At 40.7% G+C, this 20,704-nt stretch overlaps 1 protein-coding gene across 1 annotated transcript in view; it reads right to left on the bottom strand.

Annotated features, from left to right (window-relative positions):
• drosha (drosha ribonuclease III) overlaps positions 1–20,704 on the bottom strand; it is a 268,873-nt gene that overhangs the window by 158,576 nt on the left and 89,593 nt on the right. Inside the window, 3 exon segments of the mRNA XM_034167642.1 lie at positions 4,971–5,030; positions 5,341–5,401; positions 5,899–6,037. Coding sequence (XP_034023533.1) covers positions 4,971–5,030; positions 5,341–5,401; positions 5,899–6,037 — 260 coding nt within the window.

A 20,704-nucleotide genomic window follows, 5' to 3' on the forward strand; every position in this document is an offset into this window, starting at 1 on the left:
GTGTTGGTAGATCCTGGATGCTGCCCCTTAATCAGATCTGCTCCAGACATTAGTGGATTATTTCTTGGCCACTCTTTCACCAAGTTTCAAAAATTGTTTTTTGCATAATCATTCAAACACTGAAAGCATTACCTCCTCGGCAAAGGAAATAGTAAAATGCTGCAAAATATCAAATTATTTTGTGGGCAACATGGAAAAACTTTTCACCTTTAAAAATTTAGAATTTCTTGTTGATTAAGAAAAGACAATTTCTCATAAGTGCATTTAATCAACTTTTGAAAAATGTATTTTAAGGTCATTGTCTATTTGCATTGCCATGTACTAGGCAGCACACATACAGTAAAAATAATTAAAATTTTCCTTATTTTACACACTAATTTTTTAAAAAAAAAAGAAAAACCCATTTCACTTCAAGTTACATTTTCATTCACCCTATACAATCAAACAGCATCTTTAAAAACAAACAAACATTTAATCAGCATTCTAGAGAGCCTAAAAGCTATGCACAAGTCTGTAAGTCAAATAATTTGAAAACAACTTGTACCACTTTATTCTAATGCTTTTTATCCCGCAGTAATCAGACCCCAATAGCTTTCCAGCCTTCCCGGGTATGTGTTGGAACCTAGAAATGGGCACAGATGCTTCAGTAGTTCCACAGCTGGGTTCCGGGCGAGCAGGTTCCATTTTCATTAAGGTCCACCGTCTCCCTAACCACAGCGTGTCATTTGATTTCATTTGAATTAAAACAGGCCGTTTAATTCAGTCATTTCCAATCAATGCAAAGAGAGGAAAGCAGGTGGCGTTCTGCTTTCCAAATTCACGAGAGGTCTTTTCGTCAGGCTACTGCAATCTAGGTTCAAAAACAAAGCCCTTGGAATTAATATAAAACAAGCAAACAAACAAAAAAAAAAAACCAAAAACAAACAAAAAAACCAAAAACACAATGCAATGAAAAATAATTTGACCAGAGACCTTTGGTACATTAGCAGGAGTGTCAGTCACAATGATGAGTTGACAGGGTGGCACGTTTTCTTTAAGGAGAGAGATCTTTTGTTCTTAAGTGAACAGACTTTGTGCAAAATTTCATACAAACTAATTTAGTAAGAAAACAAAGTTCTGAAAATGAACTGTACTATATTTAAAAGTTAACGCAACAGGAGTAGACGAAGTCACACAGTGAACATCGACTGTGCAGCCACAACAAATGTCATCAAGTGAATGTTAAAACATTTGGCATTTAATAACTGAAATATTTCATGAGATTTTTGTTTCCATGCTTGTAGCAGTTGCTCTTACAGAGGTCACTAGAAGAAGTTAAGTCCTATATAGGAGCTGAGGTCCATTGGTGCCCGTGCTTAACGTGGATTCCTCACCTTGAAGCTGTTGTTGACAGTATGGCTCCTGCTGGACGAGACCACAGTCCATCGCAAGTTCCCTAGTCAAGGCTGGTACCCATTTACAGCTGGGTGGACTGGGACAATGCAGATGAAGTGTCTTGCCCAAGGATACAGATGGACAGGGTGACCTTGAATCAAACTCGAGTCTATATATTGGGAGTCCTAATCCTATCCACTGAGCGTTGCTTTAAAGGGGTCACACACTGTGGTTGTTTATTTGCTGCCAGCAGGATTACACAAAGCGACCAGCCTTATTTTCATGGAACCTGGTGAAGAGGCGGAGCATGGGCCAAGAACAAGTCCAGGAAATTGTGGGGTGGATCTGGTAACATGCAATGTTCCACAATTGTGACATCTGTCATAACACAGAACAATGATGTGTCCTGGATGGCAACCATCCAAACAAACAACCGGTCTATCGTCACCTCTCAAATGTAACCGTCTGCCATTAGTCAGGTGAAATGTGGACGTCCCCTTCTCCTGGTCCAAAATGTCACAGACACTCCCACGGAAATCCTTTTTGTTTATTGGAGCATCAGCTCAGCGTAGTATTTTTGGCTACAAACATGATCTGTTTTCGGACACCTAGTGATCTGCACTGAAGAAGGTGCATAAGGTGATTCTTTTAAGGGGAGGTGATGGACTAGTGGTTAGGCATTGGGCTTGAGACCAGAGGACCTTTGGTTCAAATCCCAGCCTGACTGGAAAATCACTAAGGGCCCTTGGGCAAGGTCTTTAATCCCCTATTGCTCCCGGTGTGTAGTGAGCACCTTGTATGGCAGCATTCGGGGTGAATGTGAGGCATTACTGTAAAGCACTTTGAGCGACTGATGCAGATGAAAAAGCGTTATAGAAATGCAGTCCATTTACCATATATCATTTAAACTTGACCAATATGAAATCTAAAATCATACTTGAAGTGTTACTCATGCATGATGATACATGTGTAACTGTCTTGCAATAATTTATCAATTATTACTAGTTTAATATTTTAGCAAGAACTACCTCTGAAACATTTAATGCTTCAGAAGAAAGATGAAAACAATGAAAAGTAAAACTGTTTTTTTTTTTTTTTTTAAATATCATTTTATAACAGTCCATGTAATCCCGTGTTCCACAGTGTGGCTTCGAAATGTGGAAAACATTCAGCAAGCTGGACAGCAGAGGCACAGATAGCCTCTAAGGGCAGAACACACTGGAGGTGCACAAGCCAGTTGGCTGGACCTGCTGTAACCATTAAACTGGACAAGATGCTGATAAATAATTCAGAAGGCCAGAGCGTAGGCCAAGCATGTCTCGTCAGACACTAGCAATCAAAGAAGGGAGGCTGAGGAGGGATGAGGGAGAGAATGTGGCAAAACATGCCCAGAGATACGAGGAGAAGCTGAGGCCACGCACCTTCTTTGTAATTTTCCTTCTGCTGTATAAAGGGGTGAAGCAGTGTCCTATGTATCCCAGTGTCTGTTCCTATTAACATTTAATCCTGCTAAACCTGAATGTTCAGAGTTACAAAGGCATCTGCATCAAAGATAATATAAACCACCTGTTCACAGCTGCTGTTGGCAAAATGTACTTATTTATTTATTTTTGTGAATCTATGTGAAGGACTAGGAAAACTGACAAGGCTCACCGGGCTGTAGCAGGTATGGTGCAGAGATCCAGGCAGCCAGTGTGTGAGAACAATCACCTCTACGTATATTTACCACGGTGCTAACAGCAGTGTTCATACTCAGAGTCAATATTATATATATATATATATATATATATATATATATATATATATATATATATATATTACACACACACACACACACACACACACACACGGGAGAAGGTCATGTGGTCAGATGAGACCAAAATAGGGATTTTTGGTATCAACTCTACTTTCTGTGTTTGGCAGAGGAGAACAACCCCAAGAAAACCTTCCCAACCATGAAGCATGCGGATGAAAACATATTTTTTGGGGGAGCTTTTCTGCAAAGGGGACAGGACGACTGCACCGTATTGAAGGGAGGATGGATGGGGTCATGTATCGTGAGATTCTGGCAAACAACTTCCTTCCCTCAGTAAGAGCAATGAAGATGGGTCATGGCTGGGTCTTCCAACATGACAATGACCCCAAACACACAGCCAGGGCAACTAAAGCATGGTTCTGTAAGAAGCATTTCAAGGTCCTGGAGTGGCCTAGCCAGTCTCCAGACCTGAACTCAATAGAAAATATTTGGAGTGTGCTGAAACTCAAAACCCAAAAGATCTGGAGAAGATCTGTATGCACTTTGGGATTCCCTTTCATTGCTATGCTGATGACACTCAACTGTACATGTTAATAACTGCTGGTAATCTCATTCACATAAAATCTTTGGAAGATTGCCTTGCATCAGTAAGAAGTTGGATGTCTAGTAACTTCCTACTTTTAAATTCTGGTAAGACTGAAGTTATGGTTCTTGGTCCAGCGAGGTATCTGCATCAATTTGGTCAGCTAGCACTTATCTTAGGTTCGTGTGTTATACATCATACGGATAAAGTGAGGAACCTTGGAGTAATTTTTGATCCTACGTTGTCCTTTGATCTCCACATTAGAGACATTATGAGGACTGCTTTCTTCCATTTGCGAAATATAGTGAAGATTCATCCCATCCTGTCTATGACTGATGCTGAGACTTTGATTCATGCATTTGTCTCTTCTAGATTGGACTATTGTAATGCTCTATTTTCTGGCTTACCGCAGTCCAGGATTAGGGGTCTTCAACTGGTTCAAAACTCTGCTGCCAGACTTTTGACACAAAGCAGAAAGGTTGACCATATTACGCCCGTTTTTGCGTCCCTGCACTGGCTTCCAGTTGCTGCAAGATCAGATTTTACAGTACTGTTATTAGTTTAAAAAAATTGTTCATGGACTTGCACCTCCCTATCTGGCTGACCTGGTAAGTCCCTATGTACAAGCTCGGGCCCTGCGTTCTCAGGGTGCAGGACTTCTGTGTGTTCCCAGGGTAAATAAAAAGTCTGCCAGTCACAGAGCTTTCTCCTACCGTGCCCCAGCTCACATTCGGCAGTCGGATACTGTGGAGACTTTTAAGTCAAGTTTAAAGACTCATTTGTTTTCCCTGTTTTATCATTAGTGTTATGATGTGTTTTTATTCTTGTATTGTTTTATGGTCATCTTTTTATTGTTTTAAATGTTTAATTCAGTTTTTTTATGTTGTGTGAAGTGCTTTGAGACGATTTCATTGTGAATCGGCGCTATATAAATTAATAAATTAGAATTTTAATTTTGTATGGATTATCTCGGCAAAGGAGAAGTGTTATATCTTCGAGTTGAGGTCATGAAAAATGGGAGCAAAAACAAAAGTGTTGCATTTATATTTTTGTACAGTGTGTATATAAACATATATACCCACACATATATAAACTCCTACTTCACCATGGAAGTATAGAGAAGAGCAAAATTCACACACGGCAATACTAGATGAACACAATGGGATAAGAGAAAAAGCATGAGAGAGGAAGAGAAAAGGCAGACAGCATTGTAGTCGGCTTCAATTAGCAGCTGTGTCTTTCAAAGTGCCTTCTCACCTGGTGAGGAACTCCACAACAGCATCGCCCAGGAACTCCAGTCTCTCATTGTGATTGATCCTTTGGGCGGGGAGAAGACAGGATGCGGGGAGGAGACGGGATGTGGGGAGGAGACAGGACGACAGTTGAGACGATGTGAGGAAAAACTTCAGGTTAACTTACTTGCACACAGCTAATCACCCGATTGACAGCGGCTGGCGTTCAATAAAATTATCTAATTTCTTTCCCCTCAGATGCTGTTTCCGTTCACAGCTAAAGTTAATTTTCTTGTCAGCAGGCCTGCCACAGATATTAATCTGAACAATTGTCCCTGTGATTGCTGCTGTGGTCAGTGATAGGATGAATGGATACATGCCCACGGGTGGTCTACCTGGAGGGGGATGGGTCATCCTGACCCAGGCGGGACATAATGTTAATCAAAGTGTTGATCCCTAAAGAAAGAAAGACACAAAAAAGGTGTGAGGTTGGAGACCATGACAGAAAACAGGTACATATGTAACAAGCCAGCTAAACTTCAAAATGCACTTATTCCCTTTTCTATCCATGTGGGCCTTATATAAGTAATGGAGGAGTAAAATAATATTCCAGTCTCAATGAGAAATGCCTGCAGACTTCAAACTTCATGCATGTTCTTCCTCGTCCATGTCGTTTGCAAGATCTCATGGAGTAAACTCACTATATTTGCTATGGAATTCTCCAAAAATAAAAAAATAAAAATTACCAACAATAAATTTAGCTGTAATTTTGTGATATACCACAGAAACATAAGTACCTCACATAACTAGATTTCAACAAGTACATTTTGGCAATAATCAAAAAGGGACTAATCCTTCAAGCTTTGTTTTATTTTGTTTTTTTTTTACCATGGGCATTTCATAGTGATAAACTTAACTTTGATTTGACAAGTCAGCAAAGAACAGTGACCCACCCTTCTTCCTCATGTACATGTGATGAACCTTCCTGTCTCCATACTTGGGTTGGCGGATGCCGCAGTTGGAAAGTGAGTTGCGTGCATGGTCAGGATTCATGCCAAAATTGAGGTGGTGACTGGGATGAGTCATGGCCAGCTGGAGGAGAAGATACAGCCATTAGCAAAGACGAGCACAAATGCTATCTGTGGCTAAAACCTGGGATCCCATTGCAGATCAAGATTCATTTAAACCGCAGACAAATTTCATGTTTCTTACTCTTACTGCCGACTACACCAGAGTATAGACAGGTTCCATGACACTTGTACTTAGGCACATGTACAGCACAATGCTACTCCATTCAGTTTATGTGGTATTCCCATGGTTACCACAACACATTTTCACAAAGCTCGTGGTTATTACCACACGTTTCCACAAAGCTACAATATGTCTGTTAATATCGCAAAACTGTCTTCTGTTGAAGAGCGCAAAGTGCTTTTCATGTGATTTATGATATGGATTTCTGCTGTAGAGCAGAATCAGAAAGAGGTTTCCAATCAGAGAATGACAGGTCCCTATCACCGCACGCTGTACCCACATTTACCCAATTACTTACTTTTGCTAAATGCATGTCTAAGTATTTATGCTCTTGCCAGAGTCATCAGTGGTGTGACGGAAATTACTTATGGAGTTGTACACTTCCCCCCATTCTCCTGTACACAGCCACAGCAAGACACAGTGCTGATGATTGCTCACCCACAAATTTAATCCTGCTCCAATGAAATTGCTCCAAAACAGAAAAAAATTTGCACTGTATTTTCATTTTAGTTTAAACTGTAGCCTGACATCAAGATAACTGAGCAGCCAAATCCACGTTCAAGCAGAAATTATTTATAAAATAATAATAATAAAAAAAATTCTTCTGTAAAATTAAAGTGAAAGAAGCATGATGACAGTGGGTCGGCTAGCACTCTAGTATTTATACATAAAATGAGACATGTTTCAGGCCCCCAGTTCGGGTTTGAGCAGATTTTAAAGTGCTCCTTCTTATAAAAATGTGAATGGTTTAGCACCATTGTACTAATCCGACCTGGTGAAGTCATACGTGTCTGCACGTACAATCTGCTCCCAGGATTCTGGTCTTTTGTGCATCCCAAGGGTCTGGAAAAAGACTTGGTGAGCGAGGTGTTTCCTTTCGTGCACCAACTTTGTGCAATAGCCTGCCTCTTGACATCAGGCAGGCTTGTTCTGTTGAAGTATTTAAAGCCAAGTTGAAGACCCACGTATTTGCTGCTACATGAGCCATGAGTTGTGGTATTACAGCTATGATAATAATTATATTATATTATTACATCGTAATTTGATTGTGATTTTAACTTTGCTCTTAACTTGTTTATTTTGAATTATATAACAGCTGAGTGGATCCTTGTCATTTGATTGGTGCTTTGTATGTCACATGACATTGATTAATTCATCCCATTTGTGTTGCATTGCATTTAGAGTGCAGCTTGGTTCCATTTAGAGTGCAAATTTGGTTCCATACGTTTGGTACCATTGCACTCTCACTTTCCTGCTTTCACCTCATGAAATATTCGAACCACTGAACTCAAACATTCATTATTTGTATACTGTTTGTTATGCAGCACTTTGAATGAAAGCGCTTTAAAAATAAATGTATTATTATGATTATGACTGCTGTAGATGGGAAAGCCATACAGACGTGGTTCATTTCATTTACAGTACAAGTGAAGCAAAGCGCTTAAACAAAAATGACCCACCCTTGGACTTCATTTAAAAAAAAAAGAATAAGCAGCTTTGCATAGCTTGATCGGTTCCATTTTGTTCATTTGAGGTCATTATCATTTACAAAAGGAAATACAGATCCACTCAGATGTTGGAGCAGCACAGTGAGGTCAGCCGCTGCATAAAAAGTTGTTCTTTAGAACGTTCAAACCCATAAAGAAAAGCAATATTCCTGTGCTTTAAAAATATGGTGGCAGAAAAGAAAAAAAAAGTAGAGAACAAAGTAACCAGCAACAAGAAACATTCAGCTTTGTTTGAAAAGAGGACAAAACTGCTGTGCCTCAAAAGGCTGCCAAGACTGAACATTTCAAACTCGCTGAGGAAAGAAAAGGGCAAAGATAGTAGGACTCAGTAGGATATGTCAAGCCTTTATCAATTTTACATTAGGAGAATGTTAATCTCAGCCAGAAAAAAAAGAAAAAATAGCAGCTTCCCCGTGGACTTGCATTTTCAAAATGCTTGTCGCCTTTCAGGCAACTTCAAATCAATTTCAAGCTCGAATGAGATATATATGTAAAATGTTAGAGAGGCTTCAATATTTATAGTTGTTCAAAAAAAACAAAAAAAACATCTTTGTAGCCTTGAACACAGCGATGACAAATTCAACACCAACTGATTTTTTTCCCAGAAGCAGTTAAGAGGAACAGTGTGAATGACACAGAAATCTAACAGCGGCCTGTTGAGTTTCATTAAAAATAAATAAATAAATAAAAATAGCTACTTCCAATTTCCACTCCATTGTGCAATGTTAGATACAAGTCAGCGCCTGAATGCTGCACAGCCTAAACACAGTACGGACCTCGAAAGGAAAAAATATTTTTTTTTTTCTCCCGTAACCCGACAACAGTGCCGCCTTTTCAAGCTGAATCGGCGGTGAGGACTGACATCTGCAACTGTTCTTGTCAACATAATGGCCACATAAAGTATTGGAGGGATTTGGATTTAGTGATCACTGCCTCAGCTGCTGCTCAACTGCCTTTGGCTAAATGGGAATAAACATCATCACTCAGCAAAGAGGGGCAGACTCCACTGTTAAGAATTCTCTCTGCATTCCATTGCGGGGAAACCGCTAGTTAAAGTGCCTGCTTGGCAGACAGCAACCGTGTGACAACATAATCAACAATGACAATATTGTGTAATGCATCATTTAATAGTGTACAGGTAGATCAGGAGTAATGTCTTCAAAAAAACAAAGCAAAAAAAAAAAAAAAAAAAAAGCACTGGGGGATTATGAAACAGATGGACACCTCAGTCATACTGGTAGGCATGCACAGCTATGAATAATAAAATCATAATAAATGCCCTAGTACTGCACAAACAGAGTCGCAGCTGCATTTGTGGAGGCGCACAAACACAAGCATGCAATACCAGTACACGGACTGACAACTTGTACAGTTAAATTATTGAAATCCTCTGTGATGCCTCTCATTCTGTCAGCATGGGTCAAAAGTGAGGAATAGGATGGAGCAACAGGGGGCGGGTGGGATTAGGAGGCAAGATTGATGTGAGGGTGCCCGTGCATGTGGTGACTGCAAACACATCTCTCCAACCGCAAAGTTTTAAATGTTAAATGTTTAACAGGGTGACTCAGCAGAAGAGCATCAAAGGGCCGTGGCTCCACTACCGCTGGGTGGAAGGCGGGTGTGTGCAGAGGCTCCGGCTATTAGTCTGGACTTTCTAAAGAGATTCTTGCCATGATCGCAGTAGCACACTGAAAATTCATTTCTACACAGATAACCAAAAGACCTTCTCATGGCTTTCATGTACTAAAATGGGATGTTGTCCTTGCAAATTCAATCCAAACAACAATCCTTTTAGACAGAAAGGGTACTTTCTTCTATCATGCATGAAGCAGTATCATTGTTAGTTTCCACTTGACACCATTACCATTTTCAAGACCAGTGCCCATTTTCTTTCAATACAAAATGTACTTGCGTGAAGGACATTAAACATTGAAATGAAAATGTATCTGCTAATATATCAATAAGATGCATAACAACACATTAAAACACTGATCACATACACCAACCTTAGACAAAGAAAGATCAATCCAATTGCAACACAGTGTGCAGATTGAACATACACCAATAAAAACAAACAGTCCTTAACGTACCTTAAAAATTGCAGCATGAGGTCAAGTTCATCTTGGGGTTCAGCTATAACAGCTATACCTTACCTGCATGTACGGTCAGTGGACACTTAACACAGTGACATTAGCAGTGTTAAAAGAGTCAATATTGCCCGAGGTGTTCAACTGTCATAGAAACAGGCAGCATTGTGTTTCTTTTCTAGCCGAGTAGGTGCATGAGCGTGCACATATCCCTTTCCTTGCCGGAAATCCTCTTCAGACTTGTTCTTTGTGCTCATTCAATACCACAGCACTATGCACCTTGAACACTTCTGTTTAAAGGGAATAACAGGTTGCATTCTGATTAACTGGTTATTTTATGCCTACAAAATTACCACAATACATCACTGAATGAAGTCAAGCATTAATCCAGGTTCAGGTTCCCTTTGTTGAGACAAATGGGTAAAACAGATTTGCACTTGAAAAGTCTAAGGCATCCAATGACATAACAGACATCACAGACAGATTATAAAGTAAAAACACACCAAAGAGGTAAAAAATAAGATAAGACAGAAAAAAGTGTCCCAGTGTTAATCCAAAATCCTAAATATGCACTAAAAACAATATATTCGTAAATGCTAAAACTACACCAACCTACCCCTACCCCAATTTTGTTCTGTCCAGTAGAATCAGAAAACTTTGTGTGTGTGGATCACATGTTGGTTGAGATTGTTGGTGAGATAGTGGAGCTGTCGGTGGTGGTAGTAGCAAGTGGATGGTGGTTAACTGCAATGGATTAGGTTCAAATAAGGGAATGAAGTCAAACAGATGGCTCACAGACCCACTGCTGTCTGCCAGAGGAAGGATAGCGCCAGCCTTACGGCAGTGACCCATGTGTTCTTTCCCCTCAGCATGTTCTCCAGCTTTACCTAGGGGATTCCAAGGTATTCCCACACAGAATGGAATATATAACACCTTCAGTGTGCTATGGGTCTGACCCAGAGGTTCCTATCCTGCATGTGCCTGGACTATCTCCACATCAGAAACAACCTCCATTTTAAAGCAAAGGTTTTATTCTCAGCTACTTATGGGTGTCTAAAATTCATTCCGGCTGCTTGTGATCTAATCCTCACTAGGAGTTCATGACTACAGGTGAAGATTAGAATGCAGACAGCCTGATAAATTAAGAGATTTGTCTTCAGGCTCAGCTCTCTATTCACCATAACATTGTATTACACTATGCCTGCCTTACCACTGATGCTCACGGCATCTTAAACAACCCACCCAACACAAAGCACTATAAGGAGAGCTGGAGATACCTGAACTCCACCTGGGGTAGCAATTTGCACCGTAAAACAAAACAACAACAAAAAGAAAGGTTAAAGATTTGAAATGCTGACTCTTAACTCCAACAAACCACTTCACATTCGATACAAACCCCAGTGTAGTAAGCTCTCAGGGCCATGGTGAAGTTAAAAGAACTGTACCAAAAATGTAAAGCAGAAATTCAAATGTTGTAGACCTGGATGTTCTAGCAAATAAAATTTCAACTATTCAAGAATTCCTGACAAGGTGGACATTGAGCCAAACTCTAAAACCATCAAGAATGCAGTAGACTCACTGACAACAATAGAAGCACATTGCTCAGATTGGTTTAAAAAAAAAAAATTGGTTCCTTGTTGCGGGAGTGCTGGCACACTCCAATCAAACAGAACCACTGACAGATATACTGAAAGACTTCGTCATAAGATGCAAAGCACATGAAGACTGGTTGAATAATATTCCAGGAAACTACCAACACAATTGCAAAAGAAATCAATTACGGAATCAGATCTGACAACAGACAAGAGTCTCCATTCTTGGATAACCCTTCTTTACAGTTATCCAAATAAACCAAACGTTTTTGTGAAATCTAGATGTGCTGTGTGACATTTACCACAATTAATAAGAGACACAGAGCTTTCAGCACTTTCAGGATATTCAGTCCATAAGTTCAAACTTCTGTGACCAGACAGGCCACCAAAGGAATGTCCCCACACTGTCCCCCAAATTTCAGGAAATTTCATTGAGGTTTTTGAGAAAATGTTCAGACAGTGCACTGTGTAAGGCAAACCGGGGATGAATGTCGATGGCATTAGTCCTTTTGTTCATTCAATCCAAAGGACAAGTGACATATCACTTTCTACTAAAAAGACATGAGGCACTCCTCTGTCTATACACAACCCCAATTCCAATGTCCGGGGTCTCCGCTGTCATATTTTGCACTTCATAATGCGCCACACATTTTCAATGGTCGACAGGTCTGGACTGCAGACAGGCCAGTCTAGTACCCGCACTCTTTTACTACGAAGCCACGCTGTTGTAACACGTGCAGAATGTGGCTTGGCATTGTCTTCCTGAAATAAGCAGAGATGTCCCTGAAAAAGACATTGCTTGGATGGCAGCATGTGTTGCTTCAAAGCCTGAATGTACCTTTCAGCACTGATGGTGCCATCACAGATGTGTAAGTTGCACATGCCATGGGCACTAACACACACCCATACCATCACAGATGCTGGCTTTTGAACTTTGCGCTGGTAACAATCTGGATGGTCTTTTTCCTCTTTTGTCTGGAGGACACGATGTCCATGATTTCCAAAAACAATTTGAAATGTGGACTCATCAGACCACAGCACACTTTTCCACTTTGCGTCTGTCCATTTCAAATGAGTTCAGGCCCAGAAAAGGCGGCGGCGTTTCTGGATGTTGTTGATGTATGGCTTTTGCTTTGCATGGTAGAGTATTAACTTGCACTTGTAGATGTAGCGACAAACTGTGTTAACTGACAATGGTTTTCTGAAGTGTTCCTGAGCCCATGCGGTAAGATCCTTTACACAGTGATGTTGGTTTTTAATGCAGTGCCGCCTGAGGGCTCGAAGGTCACGGGCGTTCAATGTTGGTTTTCGGCCTTGCCGCTTTCGTGTAGAAAGTTCTCCAAATTCTCTGAATCTTCTGATTATATTATGGACTGTAGATGATGGAATTCCTGAATTCCTTGCAGTTGAACATTGAGAAACATTGTTTTTCAACTGTTGGACTATTTTTTCATGCAGTTGTTGACAAAGTGGTGATCCTCACCCCATCTCTGCTTGTGAATAGGTGAGCCCTGTTTCCAATTAACCTGTTCACCTGTGGAATATTCCAAACAGGTGTTGTTTGAGCATTCATCAACTTACCCAGTCTTTTGTTGCCCCTGTCCCCAGCTTTTTTGAAATGTGTTGCAGGCATCCATTTCAAAATGAGCAAATATTTGCACAAAAACAAAAAAAGCCTATCAGTTTGAAGATTAAATATCTTGTCTTTGTGGTGTATTCAATTGAATATAGGTTGAAGAGGATTTGCAAATCATTGTATTCTCTTTTTACTTACATTTCACACAATGCCCTAACTTCATTTGAATTGGGGTTGTAAGGAACCAGCAGCTAAAAATTTGTATCAGAACAAAAATCAAAGAATGGGAATAACACCTGTGCAAAGTGACTTCATGCTTGGCTTATAGACAGGTGTGTGCCTTTCCAAATCATGTGCAATCAACTGCATCTCCCTCAGGTGGGCCCCAATTAAGTTATAGAAATGTCTTAAGGATCATCAGTGGAAACAGGATGCACCTCAGCTCAATTTTGAACTTCATGGAAAATGCTGTGAAATCCTTATGTGCATGTGATTTCTGAGTTTGTTTTTTTTATGATTATTATTATTTTTAATAAAGCTGCAAAAATCTTTAAAAAAATCCACATTGTCATTATGGAGTATTGTGTGTAGAATTTTGAGGGACAAAATTTGTTTCATCAATTTTGGAATAAGGCTGTAACATAACAAAATGTGGAAAAAGTGAAGGGCTGTGAATACTTTCTGGATGCACTGTATTTATTTGATTCCAGTAGCAGACAACTTACAGTATATCTTCCTGACACAACTCTCCTCGTATATCCAGGCTTGGGACGACACGCCGGATGCAATGACTTGCGGATCCCCCAATGGCTGACCTTCACTCCTTAACTACGGTGCCCAAAACTATCTGGGCAGAAAGTGTGTGCTGTTGAGTGGAAGCCACTGATGTGTGTGCAGTGAGGATGATGCTGTAAACTCAGAAATGACAGCTCAATACCTAAGTCAACTTCAGCCCCTGTAGAAAAGAAGTGCTGTCGGCTCACGCTTTGTCCACACACACAAACTCACAAATACTCAAGTGTACAGTATGATCAACCCAGTGACAGCACAGTGTTTGAGTTGTCAACCATTATGATCAAAACAATTCTTTTGCTTTTATTTCTTTCATTTTTCAAAGCTAAAACGATAGAATGGAAAAAAAAAATCAGAGGAACAAAACAGTTTCTTCTAAGGAGAATAAGATCTCGAGATCAAATGAATGCTACCTCAGTGAAAGAACCATTACCTGTCAGATGCAGGCAGGCCTTGCAGCAGGTCAGCATTTCCTTTTTAGCCTCAGTAATGACAGGCGGCCATAACACAACAAAATGGACAGTCACTAGTCAGTATGTACAACTCCCCTACAGTCACTCCTAGAGCATCCTGCCACTTCTTACTGAACAATCTAGGTAAATATTCCACCGTGAATTTAATTGAATTCAATTTATTGCATTTTTATTGCGCCAAATCACAACAAAGCTGCCTCAAGGCACTTCACACAAGTAAGGTCTAACCTTACCAACCCCAAGCACACAGGCGACAGTGGTAAGAAAAAACTCTATCTGATGATTTGAGGAGGAAACCTCAAGCAGACCAGACTCAAAGGGGTGACCCTCTGCTTGGGCCATGCTACCAACACAAATGACAGTACAAATATTCAGGAAATTTTTGGGACTCCATGCCGGTGTCCAGCATGGGAGGCTTGCAGAAGAAGACACCCACTCCCACTTCTGGATGAGTGGCACCTCAAACAGAGAGAAAAAAAAACAGAATCCGATGGCAGAAAGACATCAAATACAGTATGATTTGTCAGCATTAAGCAACAAGAAAAACAAAACAAATACTAAGGTGATCTCCGGCAACTAGCCCTAAGCTTCACTAAAAGCCCCAGACTTTAGATAAAGTTGAGGCCACGACCCGCTCTGTTTACTAATAAAATAAATTTAAAAGGGTAGGAAGCATAGTAACATACTATATGAGTATGCTAGCCATACAAGAGGGAAAATAAGTGTGTCTTAAGTCTGGACTTAAAAGTCTCTACAGAATCTGACTGTTTTATTGAGGCAGGGAGATCATTCCACAAAGCAGGTGCACAATAAGAGAAGGTTCTGTGACCCACAGACTTCTGTCATCTTTCCTAAAGATCTCCTCGCTTCCACTGGTCATCTGGAGCAACCACCTTTTCACTCTTAGTCCTCTTCATAGCTTGAGTTTATTTCAGCCATACTTCCAAATTTGAGCCCAATTTATGATTCTACAACTCCGTAACTCCATGGCCATGCAAACACCTCGACGTGGGTATGACACTATTGAAGTTCTCTGTCACATCAGTGGGTGTCGCAGTGCGGGGGTGACACAAAGAACAAGGAAGGGACTTTCTTGCTGCCTACATCACCACTGCTGCTGGTCATCTTTTTCTGGACCACTTTGACCATCATCGACCTTCGCTTCTTTATACCATCATTGGCTTCCAAACCAACGTTACGTGCAGTTTCCTTCCATGAATTGCTGGTCATTTGAGCATCTTTGTAGATTTTTAACACCGTGTTGTAAAGGCGGACATATCTGCAGACTTCTGTTGCCAAACGTTCTTTAATTTGACTGATGATTGAAATGTTGGCACCGTGTGCACTACAAAAACTTTTAAATATGGCGGGAGATGAAGGAGTGAAACCGGAAAAGTGACCAATCACAGGCTGTGCGATCTCTGTCGATTTGTGTATCTTCAACTTTTGGGAGGTGCACGTCTGGCTATGGATAGGGGATTGGAAAGGGTTCACAGTGATGCAGAGGGCTCTGCATGGCTACGGCGCTGCCAAGACGGAGTAGCATAAATCAGGCTTTACTCTGTCTACATCATCTAACATTCTCTCCATCTGACATTCTTCATTCATCAGCTCCTCAAAGTATTCGCTCCATTATCTCAACACTCTCTCCTTCCTTGTCAGCATATTTCCATTAGGATCCTTCATCACTCTATCCTGCTGTACATCATTTCCACCTTATCCTCTCTGCCTGGACAGTTTTTACAAGCCCTTTTGCCCTTCCTTGGTGGTCACCTTCATATGGTTCACAGTATTCCTTTTCCACCTCTCTCTTCACCTTACACTGCATTACCTCAGCCCAGATGCCACACAAATTATCTTCCTAGCTGTCTCCTTCACTACTTCTGCAGTAGTTATTTGGCATGTCTTCACAATTACCCACTGCCTGTCTCACCTCTTCCATGAATTTCACACAAGTCTTCTTCCTTTTACTTTCACCATCTGAACTTCGGCGGTTTGTCTGTTGGTATGCTGTAGACTTGAGCCAAGATTTGATACATTTTCTTGTATGAAAATGCTTTCCTGTTCCTCTCCACCATAAAGCTGTGACAGTTGATGAAATTGGGAAATGTTGCCCTTTTCCATTGTGATCAAAATCATCAAATCTTTTGCTTTTATTTATTTTATTTTTAAACGCTAAAGTGACATTACATAAAAGAAAGGGAGGAACAAATGAATTAGCTTTTTCTAAGGAGATGGCAATGTCAAGCTCTAACATGCATTACCTCAGTTAAAGGACCACTGCCTGTCAGACACAGACTGGCCTCACAGCAGGTCAGTGTTTCATTTTTTTTTTCTTTTTTCCCTGTAATGACAGGTGGCCATTAAATGAATGACAAAAAGGCCAATCACTGATAAGTATGTGCAAATCCCCACATACAGACAGGTGACCAAATAAAGGAAAAAGAGGGTCAAGAGACCCTGAAGTCCTTTGGATAAAGAAAGAGTAATTGTGAACAAGTATGAGGAAAGTAGCATGAATGATTCAAGGACAATCAAACTCTTTGTGTTGGTGCACACTGATTCAAGGAACCCATATGCAGAATCAAGGAAACACTTACTGAGCAGTTTTTCCAGCTACAAATTGAGAACTATATGAAATGTAGACTTATTATTATTTTTTTTTTACTCTCTGGGGGGCACTTAGAACTATTCACACAGACTATGGGATTTTGTTTTGTCTGCAGACAGCCTCCCAAGCAATCTTTATGTAAAATTAGAGAACATTTTATTGAATAGATATTTTTGTTTGTTTTTTGAAAATTGCCATTTTTGTTTATATCACATTATAGAAAATTCACCAAGCTGTTTTCCAGAAATCATCAGACGGCAACAAACAAATCTTGATGGCATTAGTTCTATGGTCCTTGGTCCAAAGGAATAATAAAATCAAAGTATCTTAGTAAGGTTTTGAACCATTATTTCTTGAGAAGGTTAGCCACTGGGTGGGTTCACATTATTTCTAGAGAATGTGAAGTTTTGATTCACTGGGTGCAATGCTGAGAAATGTTAGTTTCTCAGAATGCAAAAGATGGAGAACCACAACCTACTTTTTCTGGGACAGGCTCAAAACTTCTAAATCCCTTCTTGTACCTACACCTCTTATGGTGGGATGGAACTAGGCCTGTCGCAATAATCAGTATATCGATATGTAAAGATGAACATGATCATTTTGCTGGCCTTGATGTATCGCCCATTATACGCAATTCACTGACTCGTGCAGATGTTTTTGTCCCTCTCAACTTGCAGTCTGCAGGTGGAGACTACAGGCACTCCGCCCGCCCGCCCGCCCGCCCGCCCGCCCGCCCACACACACACACACACACACACACACACACACACACACACACACACACACACACACACACACACACACACTGGGCCTCATGTATCAACGTGCGTACGGCGATATTTGAGCGTATATGGGGTGTACGCCAAAACAGCTGCGCTACTTGGCATTTATCAATGTGGTCATTGGTGTACACTGCGCTGAAAATATACACCAGGTCGAGAGGTGGCGTAAATTATACACCAAAATGAACCAGCGCTGGAATCCACATAAAAATGAAAATGATCAACATGATAAACAGTGCCATTATACAAATCAATGCATATGTTAAATAAATAACACTTTCCTGATTATACTACATAATAATCAATACAAATCCCGCTTTTGCGGGATTGCTGGTCTATCGAGCACGATCTGTGGCCACAGCGCTGACCGCAAAGAAAGCGCTGCTCGCCTTTTTCTCCAGTCTTCGAGCCTGGAGCCAGAGCAGCGCTGAGCTTAACTTTATGTGGTGTGATCGTTTTAGACAATGAAATTGATAATTACAACTGTAGTGTTGTCATTCCCTTCGCCCGTGTTGCAATCAGGTTTTGTCGTCTCCATTCGTTTGTCACAATAAAATAAATAAAGAAATACATCTTAAGAATAAAGAAATCCAAAAAATTAGGTGTGTCTTATTAATTGAGCGAGCAAATATCCACATGTCAAGAATTATTGACATGTGACAAGAGAATACAGCGGTCCCTCGCTATAACGTGGTTCACCTTTCGCGGCCTCGTCATTTCGCAGATTTCTTTAGTCGAATTTTGCATGCCTTTTTTTTTTTTTTTTTTTTTTTTTTTTTTTTTACACAGTGCATTGTGGTCTGCGTGTCTGTTTATAAGAATCTTCTCGCCCAGAAGAAAAAAGAGCGCCAACAACTACTCATAACTGTGTTTGTCACTCGGAAACAGACACCTGCAGCCAGGTGTGAGTGGAAAACGGTGCGGCGTCAGGACGCAGAGGCACGATCTGTGAAATACTGGTCACTATTAATAATTTCTTATGTGTCCAACCTCGTACGTTGATTGTTAAAATTAAATTCGTTAGTTCTAAAAGCCATCATAATTATTTATAGGAAAACGTTCTATTTTTATTTCTCAAACAAATGTTTGCGCCTGAAAACAGGTTGGTCTTACACTCAACAAAAATATAAACGCATCACTTTTGGTTTTGCTCCCATTTTGTATGAGATGAACTCAAAGATCTAAAACATTTTCCACATACACAATATCACCATTTCCCTCAAATATTGTTCACAAACCAGTTTAAATCTGTGATAGTGAGCACTTCTCCTTTGCTGAGATAATCCATCCCACCTCACAGGTGTGCCATACCAAGATGCTGATTAGACACCATGATTAGTGCACAGGTGTGCCTTAGACTGCCCACAATAAAAGGCCACTCTGAAAGGTGCAGTTTTGTTTTATTGGGGGGGATACCAGTCAGTATCTGGTGTGACCACCATTTGCCTCATGCAGTGCAACACATCTCCTTCGCATAGAGTTGAAGAGAACACCTCTCCAACGTGCCAAACGCCAGCGAATGTGAGCATCTGCCCACTCAAGTCGGTTACGACGACAAACTGGAGTCAGGTCGAGACCCCGATGAGGACGACAAGCATGCAGATGAGCTTCCCTGAGACGGTTTCTGACAGTTTGTGCAGAAATTCTTTGGTTATGCAAACCGATTGTTTCAGCAGCTGTCCGAGTGGCTGGTCTCAGACGATCTTGGAGGTGAACATGCTGGATGTGGAGGCCCTGGGCTGGTGTGGCTACACGTGGTCTGCGGTTATGAGGCTGGTTGGATGTACTGCCAAATTCTCTGAAACACCTTTGGAGATGGCTTATGGTAGAGACATGAACATTCAATACACGAGCAACAGCTCTGGTTGACATTCCTGCTGTCAGCATGCCAATTGCATGCTCCCTCAAATCTTGCGACATCTGTGGCATTGTGCTGTGTGATAAAACTGCACCTTTCAGAGTGGCCTTTTATTGTGGGCAGTCTAAGGCACACCTGTGCACTAATCATGGTGTCTAATCAGCATCTTGATATGGCACACCTGTGAGGTGGGATGGATTATCTCAGCAAAGGAGAAGTGCTCACTATCACAGATTTAGACTGGTTTGTGAACAATATTTGAGGGAAATGGTGATATTGTGTATGTGGAAAAAGTTTTAGATCTTTGAGTTCATCTCTTACAAAACGGGAGCAAAACCAAAAGTGCTGTGTTTATATTTTTGTTGAGTATATTTTTCTACTAAGGTTTGAACTTTGAGAGTGTTTACACACGAGAGAAAAGTGAGAAAATGTTCATGCCTGATTGAGAAAGTGTATAAAGTGGTTTTACAGCTTTGAAACGTCTATAATAATTGTAAAAAATAACGCTGAATACGTTGCGGTTTCGCGTATTACGGGCTATTTTTTAGAACGTAACTCCCGCGATAAACGAGGGACCACTGTAACACTTTTTTGATTATACTACGAAACAATTGATACGACGGCCACTTTTGACGCTCTATTGGCACGCGTCGTGATTGGTGGAGTTCTTTTTCTTTGCCGTCTTCCTGGCTTCCATGTCGTAAAATGAGGGTGTGTCTGAAGCGGAGTCTGAATATTTATGGGCGTGTTTATTATAATTACGATTGTGTTCACCCGCCGCATTTATCAAGGTCACGTCAGGCGTATGCTGGAAATGGGCAGGTGCGCACTGCTTGATACATGTCACGGCAACTTTGGTGTACTTCAAATTTACACCGTAAATTTACGCCACAAGTGCGCAACTTTGATACATGAGGCCCAATGAGAGAACAGCATACCACAGTAAACAAATCGCCTGCAGAAAGTTTTGAAGAGTACATGGACTTGGTTTCAAAGTCTAATTCCACATCTCTGGTGTGGGAACATTATGGACTGAAGTCAAATGAGTGAGGAGAACCCGACACCCACACAGTCTATGAGTGCACTTCATAACAGAAGAGAAAGCAATTTTTAATTGCTGTTAACGGTTCCGCGAGTCTGCGAGACAGACGCACACAACCGATGACCTAAAACACTTATTTTGTATTTAAAGTGAAGCAGTGTGTCTGTGTATTTATTTTTTTTTTTAA

Source organism: Thalassophryne amazonica, chromosome 1, assembly GCF_902500255.1.
Source record: "Thalassophryne amazonica chromosome 1, fThaAma1.1, whole genome shotgun sequence".
Taxonomy (NCBI): Eukaryota; Metazoa; Chordata; class Actinopteri; order Batrachoidiformes; family Batrachoididae; genus Thalassophryne; species Thalassophryne amazonica.